The sequence below is a fragment of the Crotalus tigris genome, unplaced genomic scaffold (assembly GCF_016545835.1).
Source record: "Crotalus tigris isolate CLP2741 ecotype Arizona unplaced genomic scaffold, ASM1654583v1 scf7180000017678.2327064, whole genome shotgun sequence".
NCBI lineage: Eukaryota > Metazoa > Chordata > Lepidosauria > Squamata > Viperidae > Crotalus > Crotalus tigris.
The window spans coordinates 1,429,896-1,453,202 of record NW_024096561.1 but is presented as its reverse complement, the minus strand read 5'-3'; the positions used below and the strand labels follow the sequence as shown (position 1 = coordinate 1,453,202).

At 35.2% G+C, this 23,307-nt stretch overlaps 1 protein-coding gene and 1 long non-coding RNA gene across 6 annotated transcripts in view; one reads left to right on the top strand and one right to left on the bottom strand.

The window, feature by feature from the left end:
* The window catches only part of LOC120305503, a 43,062-nt gene extending 25,988 nt beyond the window's left edge, over positions 1-17,074 (top strand). Inside the window, exons 2-3 of the long non-coding RNA XR_005556058.1 lie at positions 15,759-15,879; positions 16,808-17,074. This is a non-coding gene — a long non-coding RNA (uncharacterized LOC120305503). The remainder of the gene's footprint in view (positions 1-15,758; positions 15,880-16,807) is intronic.
* Positions 1-23,307, bottom strand: part of INPP5A (inositol polyphosphate-5-phosphatase A) — a 291,517-nt gene that overhangs the window by 40,138 nt on the left and 228,072 nt on the right. For 3 of the 5 annotated variants that reach the window (XM_039337448.1, XM_039337446.1, XM_039337447.1), the window contains 2 exons: positions 17,088-17,183; positions 14,659-14,733 (listed from right to left, as the gene is read on the bottom strand). The exons of the other annotated variants lie outside the window; for them this stretch is intronic. In XM_039337448.1, the coding sequence (XP_039193382.1) occupies positions 14,659-14,733; positions 17,088-17,183 (171 nt within the window). The remainder of the gene's footprint in view (positions 1-14,658; positions 14,734-17,087; positions 17,184-23,307) is intronic. 5 annotated transcript variants of the gene reach the window in all.

The following is a 23,307-nucleotide window of genomic DNA, read 5'->3' as shown; positions in this document are numbered from 1 at the left end:
CGAAGACTACCTGACTATTCAATGTATATGAGATCTATTCCAGTTAATTGAACCGCCTGATAATTTGCAATAATAATAGAGTCACCTTTAGGTGAGATGGGCGACATATGAGTTTAATAATAATAAAAATACATAATAGGAGTTCAACTCTAGCTGCTTTTATGCTCACAACAGTTTTTGTTTGCTTGATAGAAGAGAAGTAATATTTTCAATATTACATTAAATATGAAGAAATAGAAGGCACATTTAAAATTTCCTCAAGGCATGTTGACAGATGAGAAAATAATCCCATTTGAGGTACCCCCTGGCCAAGAATTAGAGCTCCCCATTTCAATTCTTTAATAAAGAAAAGCTGGAAATCTGTTATTTGGTCAAAATTTGCTCCAAAATTATCCATTTCACTATATCAAAGGCCTTTTCCATATCCGACAAAACTGCCACTGCTGATTCCAGTTTTTTCTAAATGTATATTTCAAATATCAATAGATAAACTAACATAATCTGATATTTGTCTCCCTTTAATAAACATAGACTAATCTGGACAAAGAATTGATGGTAATTTGTCTGTAGTCTAAATGCTAGGATCACTATTAACATTTTGACATCAATATTTATTAAGGAAATTGGACTAGAGCTTCCACATTCAGCAGAATCATTATTAATTTTCAAGATCAAAGTTATATAAGCCTCATTAAATAAGGTTAGAAAAGCTTTATTCAAAAAAGCATGATTAACAACAACAAAGTATTTTAAAATCAAAGACAAAAATAAAAAGGCTGATTTATTTATAGAGTTATTATATATTTTTGCCTTGAGCCTCCTTAATAGCAAAAATAACAGTTTTTTTGTTACCATTTCAGGTGAAAGGCCGATAAACTAATATTGCGATAAGGTCACATTAAGTGGTTATTCCATGCTGTACTGATCAGACTTCAACTAGAATACTGTATTCAATACAGGTTCCCACAGTACAAGAATGACATCCAGGAAAGAGTGCAGAGAAGAATGATAAAGATAATAAACGGCTCAGAGGCTAAATCTTATGAAGAATATTTAAAGAAACTGGGTATGCTTAGAAAAGAAGACCAAGGGGTGATAAAGTTTTCCAACATGTCACAGGGAAAAAGATTTAGATGGCAGTGGAACAATCTACCTTTTGGTCACGTGCACTCCATCTCTGCGTTTTAAAAGAATTCTAGATAGCTATTTGTCTAGAATAGTATATTTACATACTTCCATGAACCTGCCCTAGTCATCCAGGGCCTGACTGGGAATAGTGCTCATGCACCCGATTTGGTGTTCTTGTCAAAGCAGTGCTTATGTGACCTGAAATTGGTAAACCTGTCTTTGGTATCCATGTCATAGTCAGATCAGAATCTGGTGGCAATGAGTTTCTCAAGAGCCATACACACCCTCGCAAGGAGGCAGGTTCTATTAGGTCTGTCCATCCCTGGAGACTAATAGACCTGGATGAGTTTCAGAAGTAACTGGGAGTTATAACTGCAAGGATACAGAGGATACAGAGATCCACCTGAAGGGGCATGCTAAGGAATTTGCTGGAAGACAAAATTGCTTGGCTTTGTTTCCAATTACATGTTGGTGTGGTTTCTGGTCTGGTGGAGGCACCTGGAGCAGGTGCTTGCCCAATTATCTGGGAAAGGTTTGACCCTACTGCTCCTAAAGAAGTGGACAGGATCTTAGGGAGTATGAGCACAAGCAACTGTGTTTTAGACCCATGTCCCTCTTGGCTAGTGAAAGCTTTCCAGGAGGTGACAGGCTGACAGGTGACTCTGGTGGTGATTAATGGTCCCTTACAGGAGGGGGTTGTGCCCCAGCATTTTAAGGAGGTTATGATCTGCCCTCTTCTTAAAAAGCCATTACTTGACTCCACCCTGTTGGATAATTTTCAACCAGTCTCCAATCTTCCCTTTTTGGGGAAGGTGGTTGAGAAGGTGGTGCGTGTCAGCTCCAGAGGTTCCTGGATGAAATCTAGACTCTTTCCAGTCAGGGCTCAAGCCTCAATATGGGACAAAAACAGCATTGGTCACACTTTTTGATGAACTCTGGAAGGAAGTTCATCCTTGCTCTACTTGACCTCTTGGTGGTCTTTGATATCATTGACCATGGTGTCCTTCTGGAGTGGCTCTGGGGGTTGAAGGGGGGGCAATGTGTTGTCCTGATTCACTTCCTTCAATGTTGATAGAAAGCCCTTGTCCCCTGCTTTGTGGGGTCTCACAGGGCTCAGTGCTCTCTCCATTTCTGTTTAATATCTACATGAAGACTGAGTGGTTTTGGGTTTTTTGATCCATAGAGAATTGCCATCTCTGGTCTTGGATGGGATGGCACTGTCCCAGACAGACCCAGTGCATAATCTGGGGGTTCTCCTGAATGAGGAGCAGATGGCAGTCATGGCCAGGAGAGCCTTTGCAGAACTGTGAGTTGTATGCCAGTTATGCCCTTTCTTGGATCAATCCCTGCTCACAGTCACTCATGCCCCAGTCACCTCTTGTCTTGACTATTGCAACACACTCTACATGGGGCTGCCATTGAAAAGCATCCAGAAACTCCAGTTGGTGCAAAATGTAGCAGCCCACATGAATTTGTGCAGAACTAGTTGTACACATGCCACCTCTTCTGCAGGAACTGCATAGGCTGCCAATTTGCTTCTGGGTGCAATTCAAGGTGTCACTTATCACCTTTAAAGGTGTACATGGCTTGGGCCCAAGGTATCTGAAGGACCGTCTCTTCCCAATTAAATCCATCCACCAGAGAAGGTGGCAAGGAATGTTGCAGGTCCCGTCTCCTAAGGAGGTGCATCTGGCAGGACCCAGAATAAAGGCCTTCTCTGAGGTGGTTCCCTCCCTTTAGAATCTCATCCCTGCAGAGATTAGACTGGCCCCACTTTGACACTCTTTCACAAGGCCCTGAAGACCTGGAACACAGAGTGGAATGGAGCCCATCAACTGGCTTACTTGATTGTTGTCATTGGGGGGGTGGGGAGTTATGCTTTTTACTCTTTTTATATTAGGTTTTTGATTTTTTTGATACCTAGAGTCATGAAAGTGAGTGGGCAGCCATATAAATTTAATAAACAAACACATAAATATTCTTCCCCCAGAAGGTCCCTTCCAAGTATGTTTCCATGACCTTTGTTTTATGTGATTCAATGAATATCTGTACCTAACATATAAAGGGAATTAAATTTTAATTTAGCAAACATATATTCCAATTTTTCTTTTTTATAATTTTTATTCTTTTAGTCTATTTTATTCTTTATTCTTTTCCATGAAACATGCAATAATTACAAGCAAAATTCTTTACAATCATGCTTCATTTGTTTTTTTAAAAGTGAATTCTTTTCTTATAATAATTGATAGTGTTACTGGAACATGATTACCATATTTTCCAGCGTATAAGACAATTTTCTAAACCATGAAAATCTTCTCAAAAGTTGGGGGTCGTCTTATATGCTCAGTTGTCTTATATGCTGGAAAATACGGGTACCAAAAGAAACCAAAGAGGTTGGCCACAAACGGTTCAGTTATAAGAATTGGATTTGCAATCAAGAATTTTGCAAGTGGGGCCATTAAAGGAACAAGAAAAAGTAACATGACATTTTGCTTAAAGGTCCAGAGGTAAAAAGCCCCACCTTAGCATATCAAAAAACAACCCCAGAAATTATTTCATTTTAAAGCACAGCAGCCTTTCGCGCCGCAGAGCAGCGGTTTTCGCCAGAAACGGAAAAATATTTCCCAGGGCGGAATGGGATGAGGTAATCCGGCTGCCTTTACGTGCCCACTTCTTCTCGGGCATCTTACCGCGGCTCACCCTAGGCGGGCCTTCTAGCTCCACCTCTTTCTCCCCGGCGTTTTCCAGGGCTATTTGGCTGCAGGGTACATTCAAATGAGCATCCGGGCTGCCAATTCGCACGGCAACGCATAGGCCACCTCAGACACAGGAAGGTGAGCCAGGAAGGAAAGGGAAGAGGAAGAGGAGGAAGGCGAGGTGGTGGCCAGCAAAAGTGTGGGGAACAGAGAGCCTCACAGACGGAGAAAGCAAACTTACAAAAAGGGGAGCCCTCCCTCTCTCTCACACACACATAAACACACGCATGTGCGCTTTCTCTCCTTTCTCTCTCTCTCTCCAAGGCACCAGAACGAAGTACATGGGGGGAGGGTGCAGCCATGCAGCGAAGCCTGATCGGATTGTTATTAACTATGTCATTGTGGGGGCAGAGGTGGCAGCTCCCCCTCGACCGCTTACGAGTACACCAAAGCAAGCTCCCCCGTATCCTGCGCCCCATGTTCCTCACCCCTTGGCACGGGGATTGGCTGTCCGGATGAGAGTTTAAGTGTCCCATGCCAATATAACAAGGCTTCTGTTGCCCTGGAAACACTTCCATCCCCGCCGGGGAATCCAGGCATCCAGGCCGCCGCTGCTCTTCTGTCTGACGGGGAATCCCACGAAGGAGCTGCGGGGGGGGGGGGGGAGACGCCTGGCTGTCCCTGTCCTCCCTGCGGCAGGACAGGGACAGAAGTTGTGGAGTACCCACAACTTCTGGAGGCAAGTTTTTTCTTTAGCAATAGGCACTGCTGTGGTAGAACCATTAAATATAGTTCCAATTCAGCATGCAGGTTTTTTCCCTGTCACTTTTAAGATTAAATGCAAATAAAAGGGGCAACACAAGATGATATTAAAAAAACTATATAAAACCTGTGTCAAAGAGTCACCCATTTTTGGAAAATATTAATTTTTTTAACTGGTATTTTGTGGTTACCGTGTTTCCTTTTTCCTAAAAAGCATTAATTGCATTAGAAATTGAAACTATGGTGAAAAAGTATATTTCAAAATTCCAAAAAGATAATAGCTATAATACAATTGCATGGCTGGTGGTCAGTATATACCTTTTAAATTACCGTATTTTCCAGTGTATAAGACGACTTTCTAAACTATGAAAATCTTCTCAAAAGTTGGGGGTTGTCTTATACGCCCAGTCGTCTTATACGCCGGAAAATACGGTAGATATTGCAGGAGAACTTATACTGCATTTATCTGTCAAATCAATTAAAGACTGAGTTATTAGAAATTAATCACATTGGAAACAAGTCCAATGTAGAACTGAAAATAAGAAACTTCTTATTTAGTGAATATATGTGAGCCCATCATGAAAAGAACCTCAGATTAATAGAACAGTAAATATTAAGAATAACTAAGTTAAATAATTGGGTCTCTTGGTGGCATGCAGATGGATTAGTTATTCTTTTTTCCATCACTTCATACAGTTGAACAATATATGTAAAAAATTAAGAAACTGCAAAATATTATTTGCTCAAAGCAAAATAGGTATGCTGAAAAAGAAAGGGGAAAACTGTCCGTTATATTACTATTATAAACTGATTGGCTAAAATCATGAAAGTATGAACCCTATACAAGAGAACAACTTAATTCAGTCATTGGAGTAGAACAACAGCAATTATTCATCAAGACCTACAGACCAAAGTCCAGAGCACTGTTAGATCACGAGGTGATATTAGCAGCATTTATCAAATCTATCTACAGCAACCACAAGAGAATTCACAGCTGTGGTTGGGAAATTAAGGTTTAAACCTTTCAAAATATTCAAGAAATCTCACAAAAAGTATTCATAGACAATTAAAATAATGGGACCTGCATAATTCAGAGATATTGGCTGGCACATTTTTGTTTGCAAAGCAACAGAGAAAATATCGAGTGACCAGTTTTGCAGCCTTGGTATCAGCTTGATGATGATGATGATAATACACTGATTGAGTGTATAGTAGAAAAATAACTATGCTTTTATTATAAGTGATGAACAATAAGGCTTTTCAGATGTTATTTCCATCTTCTCCATGCAGGGTAAGACTGATGTATAATAATTAAATGCTCAACTTGGAAAATTCCACACTTACCGAAGGAATAAGGAATATTTTAAAGTTTAACTGTTTCTTATTCATTTTTTCTAGAGTTTTAATATGCACAACTGGAAAAGATACTATAGTCATATATTTCTCCATCAAGTTCATTTTCCTAACTGGCTGGCATTTCATAATTTCTGGATCATTAGAGAAAGCTGCGAACTAAACCTGGAACTTTTTGAATGAATTTATATAAAAAATGAACTTATATTAAGTTACCTCTTTTTTTCTTGGACTATATTTCTTCATCTACCCACTCTCCATAGGATTTGAATCTAGAATCTTGGTCTTTGACTACTCAAGGTAGTCACTTAATTAAAAAAAATCAGTGATTTATTTTACTTTTCTGTTGCCACTATTAAAACTCTGTTGCCCTTACTAATGTTACTGTATTATAGGAGTTTATGCAGTTTAAGACAGGTGTAGAGTGTCTGGTGTCTGTCAGAAGTCTAAGTCTATAATTCTTACAATGCCATTGCCATAGTTTTCATTAATTAAGACTGAGATCCAGCAATAGTAGAAAGCATCTAAATTGCTCATACCTAGAATTTCATCAAAACATCTTCCCTGGATTTGCTAGAGAAAAGAAAAAGATAATTTCTGTAAAATAAATTTAAAAATGTAGTTAAGATATAATACAATTTTCTCATAGAATAATTGTGAGTTCAGGAGACTACTATATAGGACCCTCTCAAGATTTTGTTCGTTGTTTTCCATTCTGCCCCAATCATCCATAATTAGTCAACATTAGCTAAGCTATATGCTTTCTTTTAATATTTATCCTAATTTATTACTTGTACATAAATTTAACTATTTTACTTGGATGGAGACTGGATACTTATCTCTGGGATCAGGGTTCAAGTAAAACCCTGATGAAATGCATTTGATTGTCTTAATCTAGTTCTTAGTGGACAGTATTCCCATTATCTTTAAAAGGGTCAGAGCTAAGGCCATTGGGTAGAGTGCAGCATGCTATATCTTATCTATTGATTAATATGTTTTCAGTGATGCCAGTTCTTTAACCTTCATATGCATCCATTCGCACACCTTTCTATTAAAGCTTCAAAAAATATTTTTGGTTGATTAGAAATTTTCATCTTAACCCTGTATCTCATTTGTTCTCCAGTTTTATTTTGAAGTACAGTGATATTTTAAAATTTAAAATCTGCTTGCTTTGTTTTTCTTTAAAACAAATACTTTGAATTTTTTTAAAAAAATAAGGATTAATATTTATAAATATTAAATTCTTTTATGATCTGGCATGTCATATGCAAAATACAAATTTTATAAATTAAATCACTTTGAAATACTTATAGATTCAAAAGCTTGAAGACATTTTGCCCTCATTTTTTATCTGCCAAAAAATGGCAACATTATTTTTCTCCTTTAATTGTACCTATTTCAACCCCATTAAAATCATTATCATTAAAATCCTTTTCTATGCTACCTGTCCCTCTACTTCCAGCTCAACTTTTCCCACAAAGAATTCTGTGACTTTATAGTAATTCAACCATATGGGTAGTGTGCCCCATTTTTTAAGTCCCTCTCATCTACTACTGTACTTTATTCATTAGATTTTTAATAACAAAAATCCAGAAACCACAATCTAGCACAGAAAAGGAATCCAATGAACTGAACAAGAAGACTGAAAGACAAAACAGATGCCTCCAACACAACTTAAATAAAACAGATGATGCCAACAGAATCAATCTCAAATGATCAGCAAGCTCACCAAGTTATAGTATCCACATATTGTTCACAATGCATAGAATAAAATACGGAAATTATATATACCAGTACAAAAATATAGTTATATTATTGACATTAAATAGAAATAAGTAGCGTTTTTTAAAAACAGGGATGTAATATGTACAAAATTCAGGAAGAATTCTATCTCCCAAGCTACTAGAACAGTGGTTCTCAACCTGTGGGTCGGGACCCCATTTGCGGTCGAACGACCATTTCACGGGGGTCGCCAAACAACGCAGTCCGCCATTTTTTCCCCCTTTTCCTTAGCTGTGCTACTCCCTTTTATTCTATTGGCTTTTGAAAGCCATTAGAATAGACTCTCTTGAATAGAGTCTAATTCTATTGGCTTTCAAAAGCCAATAGGAATTGTCCAGGCTGTCTCTGCCCTGCTGAGCCTGCCAAAAGTCCCATTCTGCAAACGGGGCTGCACCAGTTGAGTAGTCCTCGACTTACCACCGGTTGAGTAGTCCTCGACTTATGACCGGTTGGGGGTCGCGGCATTAAAAAGGTTGAGAACCACTGTACTAGAATGATTTATTTCTATCTATTGCAAAGATAGCAAAATAATTTTATAAAAGTTATTTCTTGTTATATATGTAAATTTCGGTAGGAATCAAATTGGGTGCAGAATTTTAAATTCCCTCTTTCCACATATCATTGTCCCTACATGCTCTATGACCTTTCAAAACTGTTTAATGAAAATGAATGAATGGTCTAAATGTTATCACAACCAGCTTATGCTTGGTTAATAGAACTAATACAGGTCTCAACCATATGCTGATATTTTATCATTAAAAGATTCAACAACAGGCAAATTCTACAGTATGTGTGAAATGGACCTCATACACCAAAAGCACAGAAAATATTCTAATATAAACTCAACCAAAATGCCTCCAATCAATAAAATACTAATTTTGTCCTTTAACAAGTGATAAATAAAAAATGATATGAATCAGATTGTTGGTTAATCAATGCATGGGATCAAACCAATATGTCTATGTGATATATTTTGAGGAAATATAAAACACAGGCCTCTTTCCACTATTGAGGGAAGTAAAATCTGTTTTAATTGACTTTGAAATGTGAAGTGGAAATACACTCTACTTCCTGTTCTCTACTTAATATAGTTCCCAACTATACTATAAAGTGTTGTGTGGCTTTCAAATCTTTAATTTTGTATCTATGTATAAACTTTTGTATATCAGCAATATTATTATCAGATTAAATTCATCAATTTATTACTAATTTTCATAGTGATCTTCTATTAGTCCCTGAAGTTATACTTTAGATGTCTTAACTATCGCTAGCTTGAAAGTCCCTAAATGCATTTACTTAAAATCGACTTTCATATGGAGTTAAAACTGAAGCTCTTGGCTTCATGACAAGGAGGCTTTTGAAAAAGATGAAGTGTCATGGGGATTGGAGTGACTACCTGGCATATATTATAGTAAGACCAAAATGGAAAAAAGCCCTTAAGAAAATACATCTCTAAAGAAATTGTACAGTATTTCTACTGAATCAATCATTTGCATGTTTTAGATTTCTCAATAGCTGGCTTGCAATTTCTGTATCTTTTCTTTTGAATTAAGATATAAAAAAGGAGGTAACAATATATTGTCAATGATAAAGGAGCATGTTGATAATAAATATTTGTCAGATGTTGTCACATCTGCACAAATTCTGCTGTTGCCAAAGAGACATCACATTGATAAAAAAGGGTGGCTCTAAAGAAAATCAATGGATTCTGAGCTAAAGCACTGCTATACACATAAGAAAACATCTCTATCCAACAACCATACTGCTGTGAAAATTCCCAAGCCTTGCATGGTATAGCTAAGGAAAATTTAATCTTCCCAAATACTCATCAGAGCACTCCATCCTGCAGACCTGACAGCCCCACTTATAATTAATTATACAATTTCGATGGGAATATCGACTAAACAAAGCTATAAATCATAGAAAAAGTCAATAGGCATGGACACATTCAATCATGTCCTGACCAATGATTACTACTCTTAAAATACAATAATTATTTTCAGGAGCCAGCTTGAATTAAATTTCTGTCAGCCTGGTACAAGCCTGGTGGGTGATGAAGGATGCGATGGATTTTTTGGGGTTGAATTTGGCCAGGGACATTTATCCTTTTAGATAGGTAGTTTGTTTTTAGTGATCATGGTGCTGTGTGTTTAACTAGACCATGAAGATTAGATTATCTCCAATGGCTCATTATATCGTTTATCTTTTTCTTCCATTCTTGAACTGGAAGATTTCCTGCTTCCTGGTGTGTAAATGAAATGGCTACAGATTTTAAAATATAATGTTCTAAAGTGGCCCTCCATGTAAAAATCTTTGCAGAAAAACATGTGAAGAAGCATGCATGGAAAATTAACCTCATGCTTAAAATGCTACTAGCCTGCCAAGAACTGCTACAGGCAAAAATGATAATCTTTAACATTAAAAAAAGAAGAAATTGAAATATTGCACAGCTATAATTCAAACTGTTTTAAAAATAAAATGTATATGCTATATCAAAAAGGAAATGTTGACTTTCATATTTATTTATGGACGTTCATAATTCTAGAGAGTTAGAATATTAGTTCTACATAACGCTCATGAATTCTCCATTTATTTCATGCAGCGGGAATTATCTACATAAGCAATAGGCTAACATCAACTATTTTTTATTCTACTTAGGAGGCACTACAAACCCTAGAGGTATGAACTGTTAATTCTACTAACAGTGAATAAGAAGTATATTTTTACATATGTCCTCCCCATTAATAGGAATGTCAGCAGATTTCATATTTCCAAATGTCAGCTCCTGACAGGTAGAACTTTCATTAACCCTTTGCTTAACAGCTTTAGCAAAGGACACATTTTTCTTGTGACGATAATGTTCTGGCTCTCTACTGCTTGTGTTATCTGAATGGATAATCCAGTATGTCAAAAGCATTGGACATCTCTAAAGTCAAACTGCTATAACACTTTAAAAGAAAAATATGATTTTAGTTATCATATACTGCTCTGTAATGTTTCCATAGGTTTAAAGAAATTCCAAAATTACTGAATGGTGGAAGGATGTTCTTTTGCTAAAATGCAAGTTGAACCTGGGGACCAATGAAGCCCTGCATGGAGCTCCTAAATGTGACCCACAATGATTTTACACACTAAATGGATAAAATAGTCCCCAGACAATATATGTTTTTCTAACAATCAATGTTAGAAAATAGAAGGATTTGGTACATCCTTTACTATGACACGTAGTAAAGGATATACAGATGGGCTATGGGATGGTTATTATACCCTTTATAAAGACATTAGAGGTGAGAAAAAGAACTGTGTGCTGCTAAAGTAACATGTGACCTTTCACCATTGGTTGCTATAAATGTAATATATGGACAGACCTAGCAATATATTAAATTCTAAGAAACATTCTGTGTTTCTGTGCTTCAGACTTCACTCACTTTTTATTAAAGAGCACGATTTTTTTAAGTTGCAGCAGTTTCAAGGAAGAAACTCATTAAAATTAAGATGAGTTTTAAAGCAACTGTTAACTTAAATGGTTTGTGGCTTACAGTATGAACTGCTAATGTTTAGCACCTGAGGTTGTGGGAAAGTGAAATAACCTTCACCCTTCAAAATGAATTTGCAAATATGGAAATCTGTATCAAACTATAACTAGTCTCTTCATGTAGTTTTTAAAAATATTTTTTCATAAGGAAATGGATATGATTCTATTTACACTTACTTAATTTAAACATTTTGTTGAATATGTTAAACTGTGACTTTGATTGGTGGAAAATACTAAAGCTAAATTGTTGTTAAAATTATATTCTATCAAAACAGTTACTAAATTAATAGCGCAGGCAGGAAACCCTATACAAACAAATGGTTGTCCAGTCTCTTCTTAAAAACCTCCAGTGTTGGAGCATTCACAACTTCTGGAGGGAAGTTGTTCCACTGATTAATTGTTCTAACTGGCAGGCAATTTCTTAGTTCTAGGTTCTCTCTTTGATTAGTTTCCATCCATTGCTTCTTGTCCTGCCTTTGTTGCTTTGGATAATAGCTTGATTCCTCTTCTTTATGGTAGACCCTTAGATATTGGAACACTGCTATCATGTCACCCCTCGTCCTTCTCTTCATTAAACTAGACATACCCAATTCCAGCAACTGTTCTTTATATGTTTTAACCTCCAGTCCCCTAATCATCTTTGTTGCTCTTCTCTGCTCTTTCTAGAGTGTCAACATCTTTTTTACATCATGGCGACCAAAATTAGATGCAGTATTCCAAGTGTGGTTTTACCAAACATTATAAAGTGGTATTAACACTTCACATGATCTTGATTCTATCCCTCTGTTAAGGCAGCCTAAAACTGTGTTGGCTTGTTTGGCAGCTGCAGCACACTGCTGGCTCATATTTAAGTGATTATCCACTAGAACTCCAAGATCTCTCTCGGTCACTACTATTGAGCCTATACTATATCTATGCATTTGGTTTTTCTTGCCTAAATGTAGAACTTTACTTTTTCACCCTTGAATTTCATTTTGTTAGATAGCACCCAATGTTCAAGTCTGTCAAAACCCTTCTGTATCTTAAGCCTACTTCTGGAGTGTTGGCTGTTCCTACCAGCTTGGTGTCATCTGCAAATTTGATGAGTTCCCCATCTATCCCCTTGTCCAAATCATTGATGAAGAAGTTGAAGAGTACTAGGTCTAAAACAAAGCCTTGGGGTACCCCACTGCGTACTTCCTTCCATGTAGATGCAGGTTCATTGAAGACTACATGTTGAGTGTGGTTGGTCAACCAATTACGAATCCATCTGGTGGTGATGCTGTTTAACCCACAATACTGTATACTAGAAGTGATATTATAGTAATATTCCAAGATTTAAGGAGATGCCACAAAAAAGAGAAGGTCAAACTATTCTCCAAAGCACCTGAAGGCAAAACAAGAAGCAATGGATGGAAACTTATCAAGGAGAGAACCAACCTAGAATTAAGGATAAACTTCTTGCCAGTTAGAACAATTAATCAGTGGAATGACTTGCCTCCAAAAGTTGTGAGTGCTCCAACACTGAGGTTTTTAAGAAGAGATTGGACAACCATTTTTCTGAAATGCTATAGGGCAGTGGCCCTATACAGCAGACCAGAGGGGGTGTTGTTTTGGTTCTTACTGCATCCCACAGATGGGGCTTCGCTTGTTTGCGCGGCCTGGTTTCTGCCATACTGTGGCCCTGTGCCAGTCCATGGACAGGGCATTGGGGTGCCCTGGTATAGGGTTTCCTGCTTTAGGGGGTTGAACTACATAGAATACCTCCAAGTCCTTTCCACCTCTGTTATTCTGTTCTGTTCTAATACAATTTCAAATTGTATTAGAATGTTAAAAGTTTTATGAGGCAAACGATCAAACAGAAAAGAATGTAACTATGAACTATGTATTCATTTTAGCGACAATTTATGGCTTTAAAACAAGTAATCAGCATTGTGAGTTCATCTATAAATATATTGGTAACCAGGTAATCATCTCCCTCCAAAGAGAAAGAGTATTCCTGATTGTGTACTGCTAAAACAGTCAAACACTTCTTAAAAGTAGCTCTGCAGAAATATAGCCAGAGTATTAAGAATAACTTTCACATCAGTTTTCTTAAAAAAGCCTTGTAATGGCTGAATCAGTAAGAGATGATAAAAGACTATCCTGGCAAATGAAAATACAAAAACAACCCTCTGTTTCCATAAACAATACCACATGATGGACTAATATATCCAGTCTTAGTTTGGCTACACAATCTAGTAGAATATAGAGTATAAAAAAGGCATGATAAACAACAATTTCACTCTTTTCTGAATGCCCTTCAGAGCCTTGACCCAAGATCACTGGCCTGGCAGATCAAATTTAAATTTTTTAGAATATAATGTGGGCAAAATTGCAAAACGATGAATGAGTCAAAAAACGCCAGTCTATCAGAAATCAAAGCGGAAAGATTATTTCTTATCACATTCTATAACTCTCCAGGATGCTCTTTATGGCCCTCAGCTTACCAGCTTCAGTTTTACTTTTTGGGGACAAGAGGGCCCATTTTCAGTGGTTGGATGTATCCACTATTTTTTTAAAGAATACTTTGGAACCTAAGTGGTAAGTGTAAATTATGCTGGTGTCTGGAATTTTGCTTCCTACTTACCAGTTTGTAAGCTACTGATTCATTTTTTTAATTTAAGAAAACCAGATTTTTTTTTCAAAGCCAAGTGAACCAAAGAGCCTAGTGGTTTCAACTAAGATGTTGGAAGAAGTCTGTGGATTCAATTTTAGTAGAAATAAATCAGGTAAAAACAACAGGGATCCTCCATCAAGGAAGTTCAAGACAGTTCTGACATTAAAACCAAAATTATTTTATTATGTCTTAGGAAAAAAAAAAGAATTCAGCAGCTGTGCCTTTAAACTACTCAAAAGTGACCTAGAAAAGATCATATTTTAAAGAATATATACAGTTTTAAAAATAGAAATGTTTCAAGTATGACAAAAGACTTACGTATTTTGCATTTTTGCCTGGGCCCAAAATTCCTGAATTATCTGTAATTCAGACTATTACTATACTACCTATGGATTATACACTTTTGTCACTGAAATCAAGATCTTAAGAACTTAAGACAGCTAAAAAGTGAAACTGTGGAAAAATTTGTGAACACAATTATATAATCCAACAGTTTAAAATAATTTAATTTGCCTTTTAACATATTGTGGTTTGCATTTTAATATATTGCAAGGTGCACTGCCTTGATGTCATATTTTGTAACGAGAAGGATAGAAATATTAAAATTAAACTACACTAATAAAAGTAGTCCTCATTAAATAAAATATTGTCATGCTAAGAATAAACAGGATATGAACATTTTTCAATTGCATTTCTTGGAGCATCAGGTATCTTAAGAGCAAGGGTTATATCTATAAAATGTAATTTTACAACTGGAAACTCACCGCAGTGCCATTGTTATCTCTAAAAACATCTTGATTAAAATAGTCAAAGAGTTTCTTTTCTAACTGTAGCATAACCTGGAGAAAAAAAATGAAGCAGAGCTTAAAAAACTAAAACACAACAAACAATACCCAATGACATTCTACATAATCATTATAAGTAAACCTTTACAATTTTATTTTTAAATTTTTATTACTTTTTCCATTAAATTAGATCCTTTTCTGACTTAAGAAAAAGAATTGTATAGAATCTTAAACAGGCTGCATATATTGCTTTAAAAGATTTGAGGTTATTTTTCACATCCTATTTCCTGTAAACAAGAGAAACATTGATGTTTAGAATACCAAGATTACTGTAAGAATTAATTGATTGACTGAATATTTCCCATTAAGTTAGTGTCAACTCTTAGTGACCACAGAGATAGATTTTCTCCATGATGATCTGTTTCTAACTGGTCTTTCAGGTCTTCCAACACTGTACTCATCTCCACTGTAACGAAATCTATCCATCTTGCTGCTTTTCTTCAATTTCCTTCTACATTTCCCAGCTCTTCTGCAGAGAGCTAGGTCTTCATCTAATATGCCTGGAGGACTATAATTTGAGTTTGATCATTGTGCTTCAAGTGATAAATCTGGGTTAATTTGTTCAATGATCCATTGGTTGTTTTCTTGGCTGTCCACTGAATTCTCAAGAGTTTTCTCCAGCTACTTTTCTAGAAGTCTGGAAAGGCTTTATGGATTTTTTTTGTTGAAAATAGATAAAAATGAACTGTTTATTTTAGAATGTATTGATTGAAAAGGTTTAGCTACGGGAACAATGAACCATGACCAGCAATATGGGAAGGTGGAGATAGTAATTTATATGTTTGTAACTGCTGCAAAAAAGATTGGAAATCACTTCTTTAGATACAATATTGTTATCCATCAACCAAATTTTTAAGAGTCTTTTTCAACATCAACATTCAAAAGCATAAATATTCTTCTTATCCTGCTTTTTCAAAGTCCAACATTTGCTTCCGTAGAGTGTCATAGGGAACACCACAGCTTACATTATACTTATTTGAAGATACAGACACCTTACAGTATCTAAATATCTTTTCCAGGGTCTTCATAGTTTCTGTATTAAGCGCTAACCTGCGGCCTATTTCCCGACTACTTCTTCCTTTAGTATTGATGATGGCAGAAGCTACCTGTGTCTTTCATGTCTTCATTGTCAGTTCTAAGGTTGGTTTTTGGCTATTGATGTTTCCTCTTCCAGTTTTAAAACCATATTCATCTTCTTCACAAGCCAGCTTCCTTTAACATATGTTCAATATATAAGCTGAATAAATAATGGAGAAGTTTGCAGCCTTCTTTTACTCTTTTGTCAACTGAAGCTGTTATGTGTCACTATGTTCTATCACTTTGTGACTGACATTTATAGGCCTTCCCTAAAAGAGGATTGCAAATATTTTTAAACACAAATTAAGAAAGCTGATTTGAAAAGTAGTCGTTGGATAGGTACAGGTCAATCTCATTCCTGCTGCACATATTTCATAAAACATGCAAATCTTAGGCATTGATCCAAGCTGTGCTGAAACCCAGCTCCCCAAATCACACTCTCTATATGGACAAAATTTTATGTATGGAGGGCAATCAAATATGTGAAAAATCTTCATCAGGAATTACAGCAGAGTACAGTCAAAGATTATTAGTTCAGAAAGACCTAGGACTTATGAGTGAAACTGTTTTAAAAAAGTGACTTTACTTTTAAGAAATCACATTTACTAATTAGAAAAAAAACTGCTGTGGGAGCACTGGCATAGGAGATTAATATGCATGTTATTTTAATTGCACAGCAATGAAATAGGAACACTCGTAGTTTGAACAAGTGACCGATTGTCTCTGAAAGACATCTATTTTGAGAAATTATGTTATTTCCCAAGTGGGATTCTCTCTCATTCTTTATTTTTAAAAAGTAAATAATTTTGCTTGCAGCATATTTCCTGCAACATACAGAAAGAAAATACCAAGTTGTGCTCTCACTGAGAATTGGCACACAAAGTTTTCTTCTTTGTTTGCTCTCGGTTTTAGGTAGCTTAAGGCACACCTTTGCTTTCCTCTCCAATATCTATGAACATTTTTCCTTTCTCATTGGCACATATCATTCTAGCTACCCAGAGGAACAGTTGCAAGAAATAGTGCAGACTTCTTTGAAGATTTACCACGGTACACTCAATAACGGGTAAGTGCAATTACAGTACAAGTGCAGATCTCACATAACCCATTGAGATCACAACTGAATGCACATTTCAGTAAGTTAATATTTTGAATTAAGTCACCCCCACTGAAGCAAAGAAAGATTTTGTTCTTGAAATTTTGAATGAGAGGGGTGGATTGCTTAGTTGTGTTTGTATTCGCTCCAGTGACAAGAATTGCATTTGGTTACATACCTTTCGGTCATTATCAGATTCACGGAATATTAGTTTGACTACTTCATTAGTGTCAGCAGCCCGGATAGTCTGCATTGTAGCCTTTGCACAAAGTGTCTGTTTAAAAAAAAAAAAAAAAGCAAGTGGGATAGGGGAGAAATAAATAAGTTTGTCAAAAAAATATGACAAAGATTATTTAAGAGGTTAAAAACTTTGGTCAAAAAATTAAAATATAAATATGTAAGCATATACTTTTAATTTTTCCTCAATTAGTAATATGAAGAATACCATTTTTTAGTCTACTTTGTTCTTCCTCAAAACCGGACAGCAGTTTGAAAATTTAAGCATTTGTTATTGTTGAGCCCCCTAATATGAATTCATTTACTTCTATTATTTTTTAAAAAAAATTAAATTAAAATGTTGTGAAGTTTGTATGAGGACTATTTTTTCTATTTTTCTACTTTTGTATTTTATTTGCTCCAATGGTTTGTGTTTCCAGAAAGAGAAACAGATCCGTAAGACAGAAGCTTGCTATCTCTTTTTTTACTACGAACAGAATCTTTAAGTGAGACCAGTATATTATGTCATGTGAATCCAATAGCAGGACCCTATTGGCACTGCTTTTCAACTTTTCTGCAGCTCCATGGAAAAACTCCTGATGCCCTGAAAGTTTAGACATTTTAAAATTATATAATGTTTTGAAGTTTATTGGACTCTTCTTGGATTTGGACGGTAGAGATGCTAAATATTTGTTAATTTGACTTAAGAAACACTTTGAAATAATGCTTAATAAACTTTGTTCTGATAAGGAGTAAATTGCTCTTTTTACTCCTTTTTTTCCTAATAATGCTAAGAGAAACTGCTTGATTCTTCAAATTATTTATCTCAGTGCTTCATCTTCTGCCTGGGTATGGTTCTCTAATTTCCCATTCATGTGTTCCTCGAGATACTAAAATTTGTCTCTGGGATTTTCTATGTATAATCCATTTAATTTTGATGATATCCTCAAAAACTTATTTCTATTTATATGACTAAAAGTGTGCCAGAGCTATGGAGTTTCTCACTTTGATAATACATCAAGATTCAGAGACAAAGAAAGATATTCACTTCTGTTATTATTTTTATTTTGCTTTACGGAGCACCAACAGGACAATCTGGCTAAAAGTCTTCTTTCTTTCAAAACTCCCTTCAGAATTTTTTTTTTTGGCCTAGAAACCATAACACTGTTAGAATAGCTACTGAGAGCACTGGAAGTTGTTCTAACTCCAAGTATTCCTTGCCCAGCAGAGAAGCAAGAGAAAAGTTGACACACTAAGACTTTCTTTCATTTAACCCACAACTAATCACTTTTTCCACTCATCTTCACAATTTGATTTGGGTCCCATTCTGTCTCTTTTGGTGAGTAATTAACATTTTGCCATCTGTGCCTGTATGCCATTAACTGTGAGGTCATCCACCAACAAGCCATTCCCAAAGTGCCTCTCCTTCAGATACCAACCATTGAAATTCAAAGCACAAATTAGCTAATCAGGTCAAGCCCCCCAAAATAGCCTTTTGGACTCATGTGTCACAAATCAGTCTGGTCGCCTTTAAACAGTGCACCAGATTAGAACAAGCAACCAAACAAACCAAAGCGGAAAACTCACCGCTCTCTAAAGCTGGTTTTCTAAAGCCCTAACAAATCGCTCCATCTTTCACTCATTTAAACCTTCCAAATGAGGGTCAATATGGTCCCCAAGCATCCAAATGCTAATGCGCTTAAGTGCGCTTAAGCAGCTTTCTGGAATGAATGGGCCGAAGAGCGGCTCGAAAGGACAAGGCAGAATTACTGTCACTGTCAAAAAGACATTGTAGCCACCCCTAGAGTGGCTGCAATTCAAGAAATTCATGATTTCTGTCTTTTAAAGGCATCTGCTTGGGAACATTCCCCCCTCTGCACTTTGCCCAAAGCCCCAGCAATCTGTTTCATAGCTCTTACAAGTTCAGGTCTGTTCCTAAGGAACCATAATCATAATAATATGGAAGTGTAAAAATCTGATATTCTCTTGACCACTAAAAAGAAGGCGCTACAATTGCATGGAGGCAACCATTTATCTTATTCACAAGCAAAAAGTGATTATGCAAAGGTTCATTTCTTATACAATCTGGAACATTCCTTCTCCCCAGCCTACCTCTTTTCAGTTTCTACAAAGTCGTAGTCACCCAAGCAGAAACTTGTGATTTTTTTTAAAGGAAAGCCTGCTTGCTATGAAGGGATTTTTGTTGTTGTTTTTGGTGGTGGTATTTAAGAATGGGAGAAAATTGAAATGCTATGAAAACACCCTGCCCTTTTCATTCTTACGCAAGTTACATTTATAAAGGATGCTTAAAATAATGAGACAAAATCAGAATAAAATTCTGGGGTTTTCTTGCTTCATTGAAGAAAATCGCCTTTCCTAATAATATGGGAAAATATATGGATGACCAAATAGAAAATTACAATCTGAAATAAGATACATTATTATATATTATTCTTATTCTTTATAACTAAAAACTGCTGAATGCAATAACCGACACACTTCATTTGTTAGGAACATACAGTTAGAAACACACAGTCAAAAGTGTGTTGCTGAAAAGTGCTTTGGTCTGGTCTTAAATATATCAAATATACGTTAGAAAAAAGAGAACACAGAAAAGAAATATAGGGAAATAAGACTTAAAATATCTCATCATTTAGTCGAATATGTTTAAATGATACAGGGAAACAGTATGTGAAATAGTTGTACTTGAGAGGTAGAAATGGAGAAGTGGCTGAAACACTGAACAAAACTATTTCTTTGAGGCAGTGGGAATAAGGCAGTGTCTCACTAATTTTAAAAAATAAAAATTATAACACAGCAATTATGTTTTATCCAAATTACACCATAGCATACATATTATTCAGATTAGTTTAAAGCGTTCATTTTTGATAAAGTCTACAGAAACGTAAGAGTTACCAAAGAACAAGCCATTTAATCCTATTTGAAGGGAAATAAAGAAATTGTTTTCCAAAATATTCACTAATACATCACCAGCATAAAAAAAACGTTTTCCCAAGAAAAGTGCATTTGAACCATTTAAGGGGAAAAAAATCCCCCACAATCCACCATGGCAATAAAATAGTACATATTCGAGACTATGAGATTATTAACCAGGAGATGATTCAAGAGCTATCCATATTGTATCCATTCTTGAAGCTGAACAGTTGTGAACATGAAAAGTGACTGAAAAAGACTCTTGGGAATATGGTAAACTGCTCTGAGATTTTGAAGGAAGAATTAGTTCTGTATAATGCACATCGATGGGCATTGCACTTCACAGAGTACAAGACTGATCCTTATCCAGAGCAGTATACAAATGCTAATTTTTCGTAAGGAAAATTCAAAGAAATGAAGGAAGCTAAAAACAAAAAAAATATGTACAGGACTGCTTTATTTGGGGGTTGCCTCTTTGGGTGTCCACCCAGGAAGCTTTTTTTTAGAAAAGAAATGGTTTGCGAAGCTGGACTGGTGGACTTATGGTAAAATAATACTTTTCAACTCTGGTGATCCTACCCTCAAGTTGAGGGAAGAGTTAGAATCAGAGGGCTATGTTTGTCATTGGTTTACAAATCAACAACTAAAAGAAAGATTCAAACTAGATAAAAATGAATTGGAAATCTTATTGTGTGGTAGTGCTGAACACATTATTGCTAAGGTTTATAAAATGCTATTGAAACTCAATTTGGAAAGTGAACATGGAAAACATTGTATGATTCAGTGGGCAAGGAACTTTGGATATGTGATGCTAAAACAATGGGAGAATATGTGGACAAAAAGCTTAAAAATTTACATTAAATTATAATTTAAAAGAATTTTTTTGTAAGATGATGTACCATTGGTATTTAATACCAGATAAGTTATTTAGAATGTTTAAAGGTATGTCAAATGAATGTTGGAAATGTAAGTGTAAAGAAAGGATATTTCTTTATCATTTATGGTGGACATGTGATAAAGCAAAGAAATATTGGAGTAGGATTCATATTCTAATACAGAAAATTCTTAAAGTAAAGATAAAGATGAAAGCAGAAACTTTTCTTTTGGGCTTAATTGAAAAAGACTTGGGGAAAAAATGTGGAACTTTGATCTTATATATGTCGATGGCAGCAAGATTATTGTATGCACAAAAATAGAAGGACATTTTGATTCCCATTATGGATGAATGGCTACAGAAACTGATGGAGTTGGCAGAGATGGCTAAATTGACTGTTTTGATTAAAGAAAAGAATATAAGTACTTTTGTTTCTACTTGGAGACCGCTTCTGGATTTTGTGCTTGAGGTGGAAAAAAATGAAACTTTGATTTTGAATTTTACTGATTAGATTGATTTTTTGTTACAGAAATGGCTAGTTTATACTATTAGAAAAAAGTAAAAAGTCGAGATTCGATGTTAATGCTTTATTCTACTGCAACAGAGGAAGGTGGAAGTCAATGCCTTTTCTTTTCTCTTTCCCTTCTCCCCTTCACTTTTCTTCCCCTTTCCCCTCCCCATTGTGTCCTACTATTTGCGTTCATATTTTTGTATTTTATTTTATAATTTAATAAAAATGTTACAAAGAAAAAAATGGACTGCTTTATTTGAGATACTTAAATGTCGTTAGAGAACAGAATGGGGAGCTGAGGATTGTTCAGAGTCTTCCTGTGGAGACTAAATAAATTAAAATAGTTGCCTTTCCCTTTTAGTCAGTTTGAGAAGTTTTTACCTCTGGTTTATATCTATATGCCTTTTATAATATGCAAAATGATTCTTAATTTTACATAACTAAATAAAGCTAGAAAATATTAAAAGGTGTACTGAATATGTTAGCAACTGAATGTACTAGAACTAAACAAATCTTGCGGCGGCTAGACTAAAAATTACAAGAATCAGAACAGTGTTATTTCAATACAAGAAACATATACTTTTCCCTAAAATGATGCAATACATTATTTGTCTCTTATTTTTCAATATATGTATGTCTTATAACGTTACCCACAAGTTAATGAGTAATATACTCTTCCACTAGCTTTGTTAAAAGTCACCCTAAATCAATGCCGAAAATGTAATGGAGATATTTGGTTTTTGTTATTGGTTTAATGTCATTAGTGAATTATGTATCAGAAAAAAGTTTGAAAACAAAACAAAAAAATGTGCAAATAAATTATTCAGACTTACCTAACAAACCTTATTTTTAATTAAGAAAAGAGATGAAATGAAAACAAAAAACCAAATACAAGGTTAGATAAATATATGACCATCCTTTCAAAATCATGTCTTGTTTCCTGCATTCAGAATTGATAAAGATTCTACAGGCAACTGGAAAAAGTTTCATTCTTCCAGCTGTTATTGATAAGGTTGCATCTGTGTTAAGGGAATCTCGTGTGAAATGGTTCTATGTATCCATATGTCTAATTACAATATTTTATGCAACATCACAGATAAAACAGAGGTCTAAATGACTAATTGAAAAGCTAAGAAACAATTTGTCATTTAGATAGAAATGATGGATAATGCTAAGGATACTTATTTAATAACATGTTAGATCTGTTGGTTGAGAATAAAATAAATGAGAATGTGTTTTTCTGGAATGAAATCAGGGAAGTGTAAAGCTATGGATCTTTTTGATATTACTGAAAATTATATGAATGCAAATCTTTTAAAATTGTCTAATTGTGTGGGAATATGTACTGATGGAACAAACTGGTTATCACAAATGATTTCAAGCTTTTGATATGTTAAGAATCTCTTATTGGGGTTTGCACACAATAAGAGATTAATAAGCAAACACTTGATTGGGAAGATTTCAATTCTTTATTGGAGAAAATTCTATGTATAAATATTGTAAACTATATAAAAATCAAGCCTGTAAAGAAAAGAAATGTCTTTTGTGAAAGTTTTATGAGGTGATGAGTGTCATATACTTTTTTGTTTTACCTGAGTCAAAATGGCTGTCTCAAGGAAATGTTTTGTCATGTTTCAAACTTTGAAATGAACTTTTATCAGAATTTAACTGAGGAATGGCACTATAGTGTACACGTTTCATCAGTAGTAGTTTCAATATATAGTTAATATATTTAAGTGGCATTTTTAATAAGCTGAACATTCTTACTGCAAAGTGACAATAACAATATTTTGCATAGTGACAAATTAAAAGCATTTATCAAGAAAGTTCGACATTAGAAGAATAAAATACAAATTAAGATAA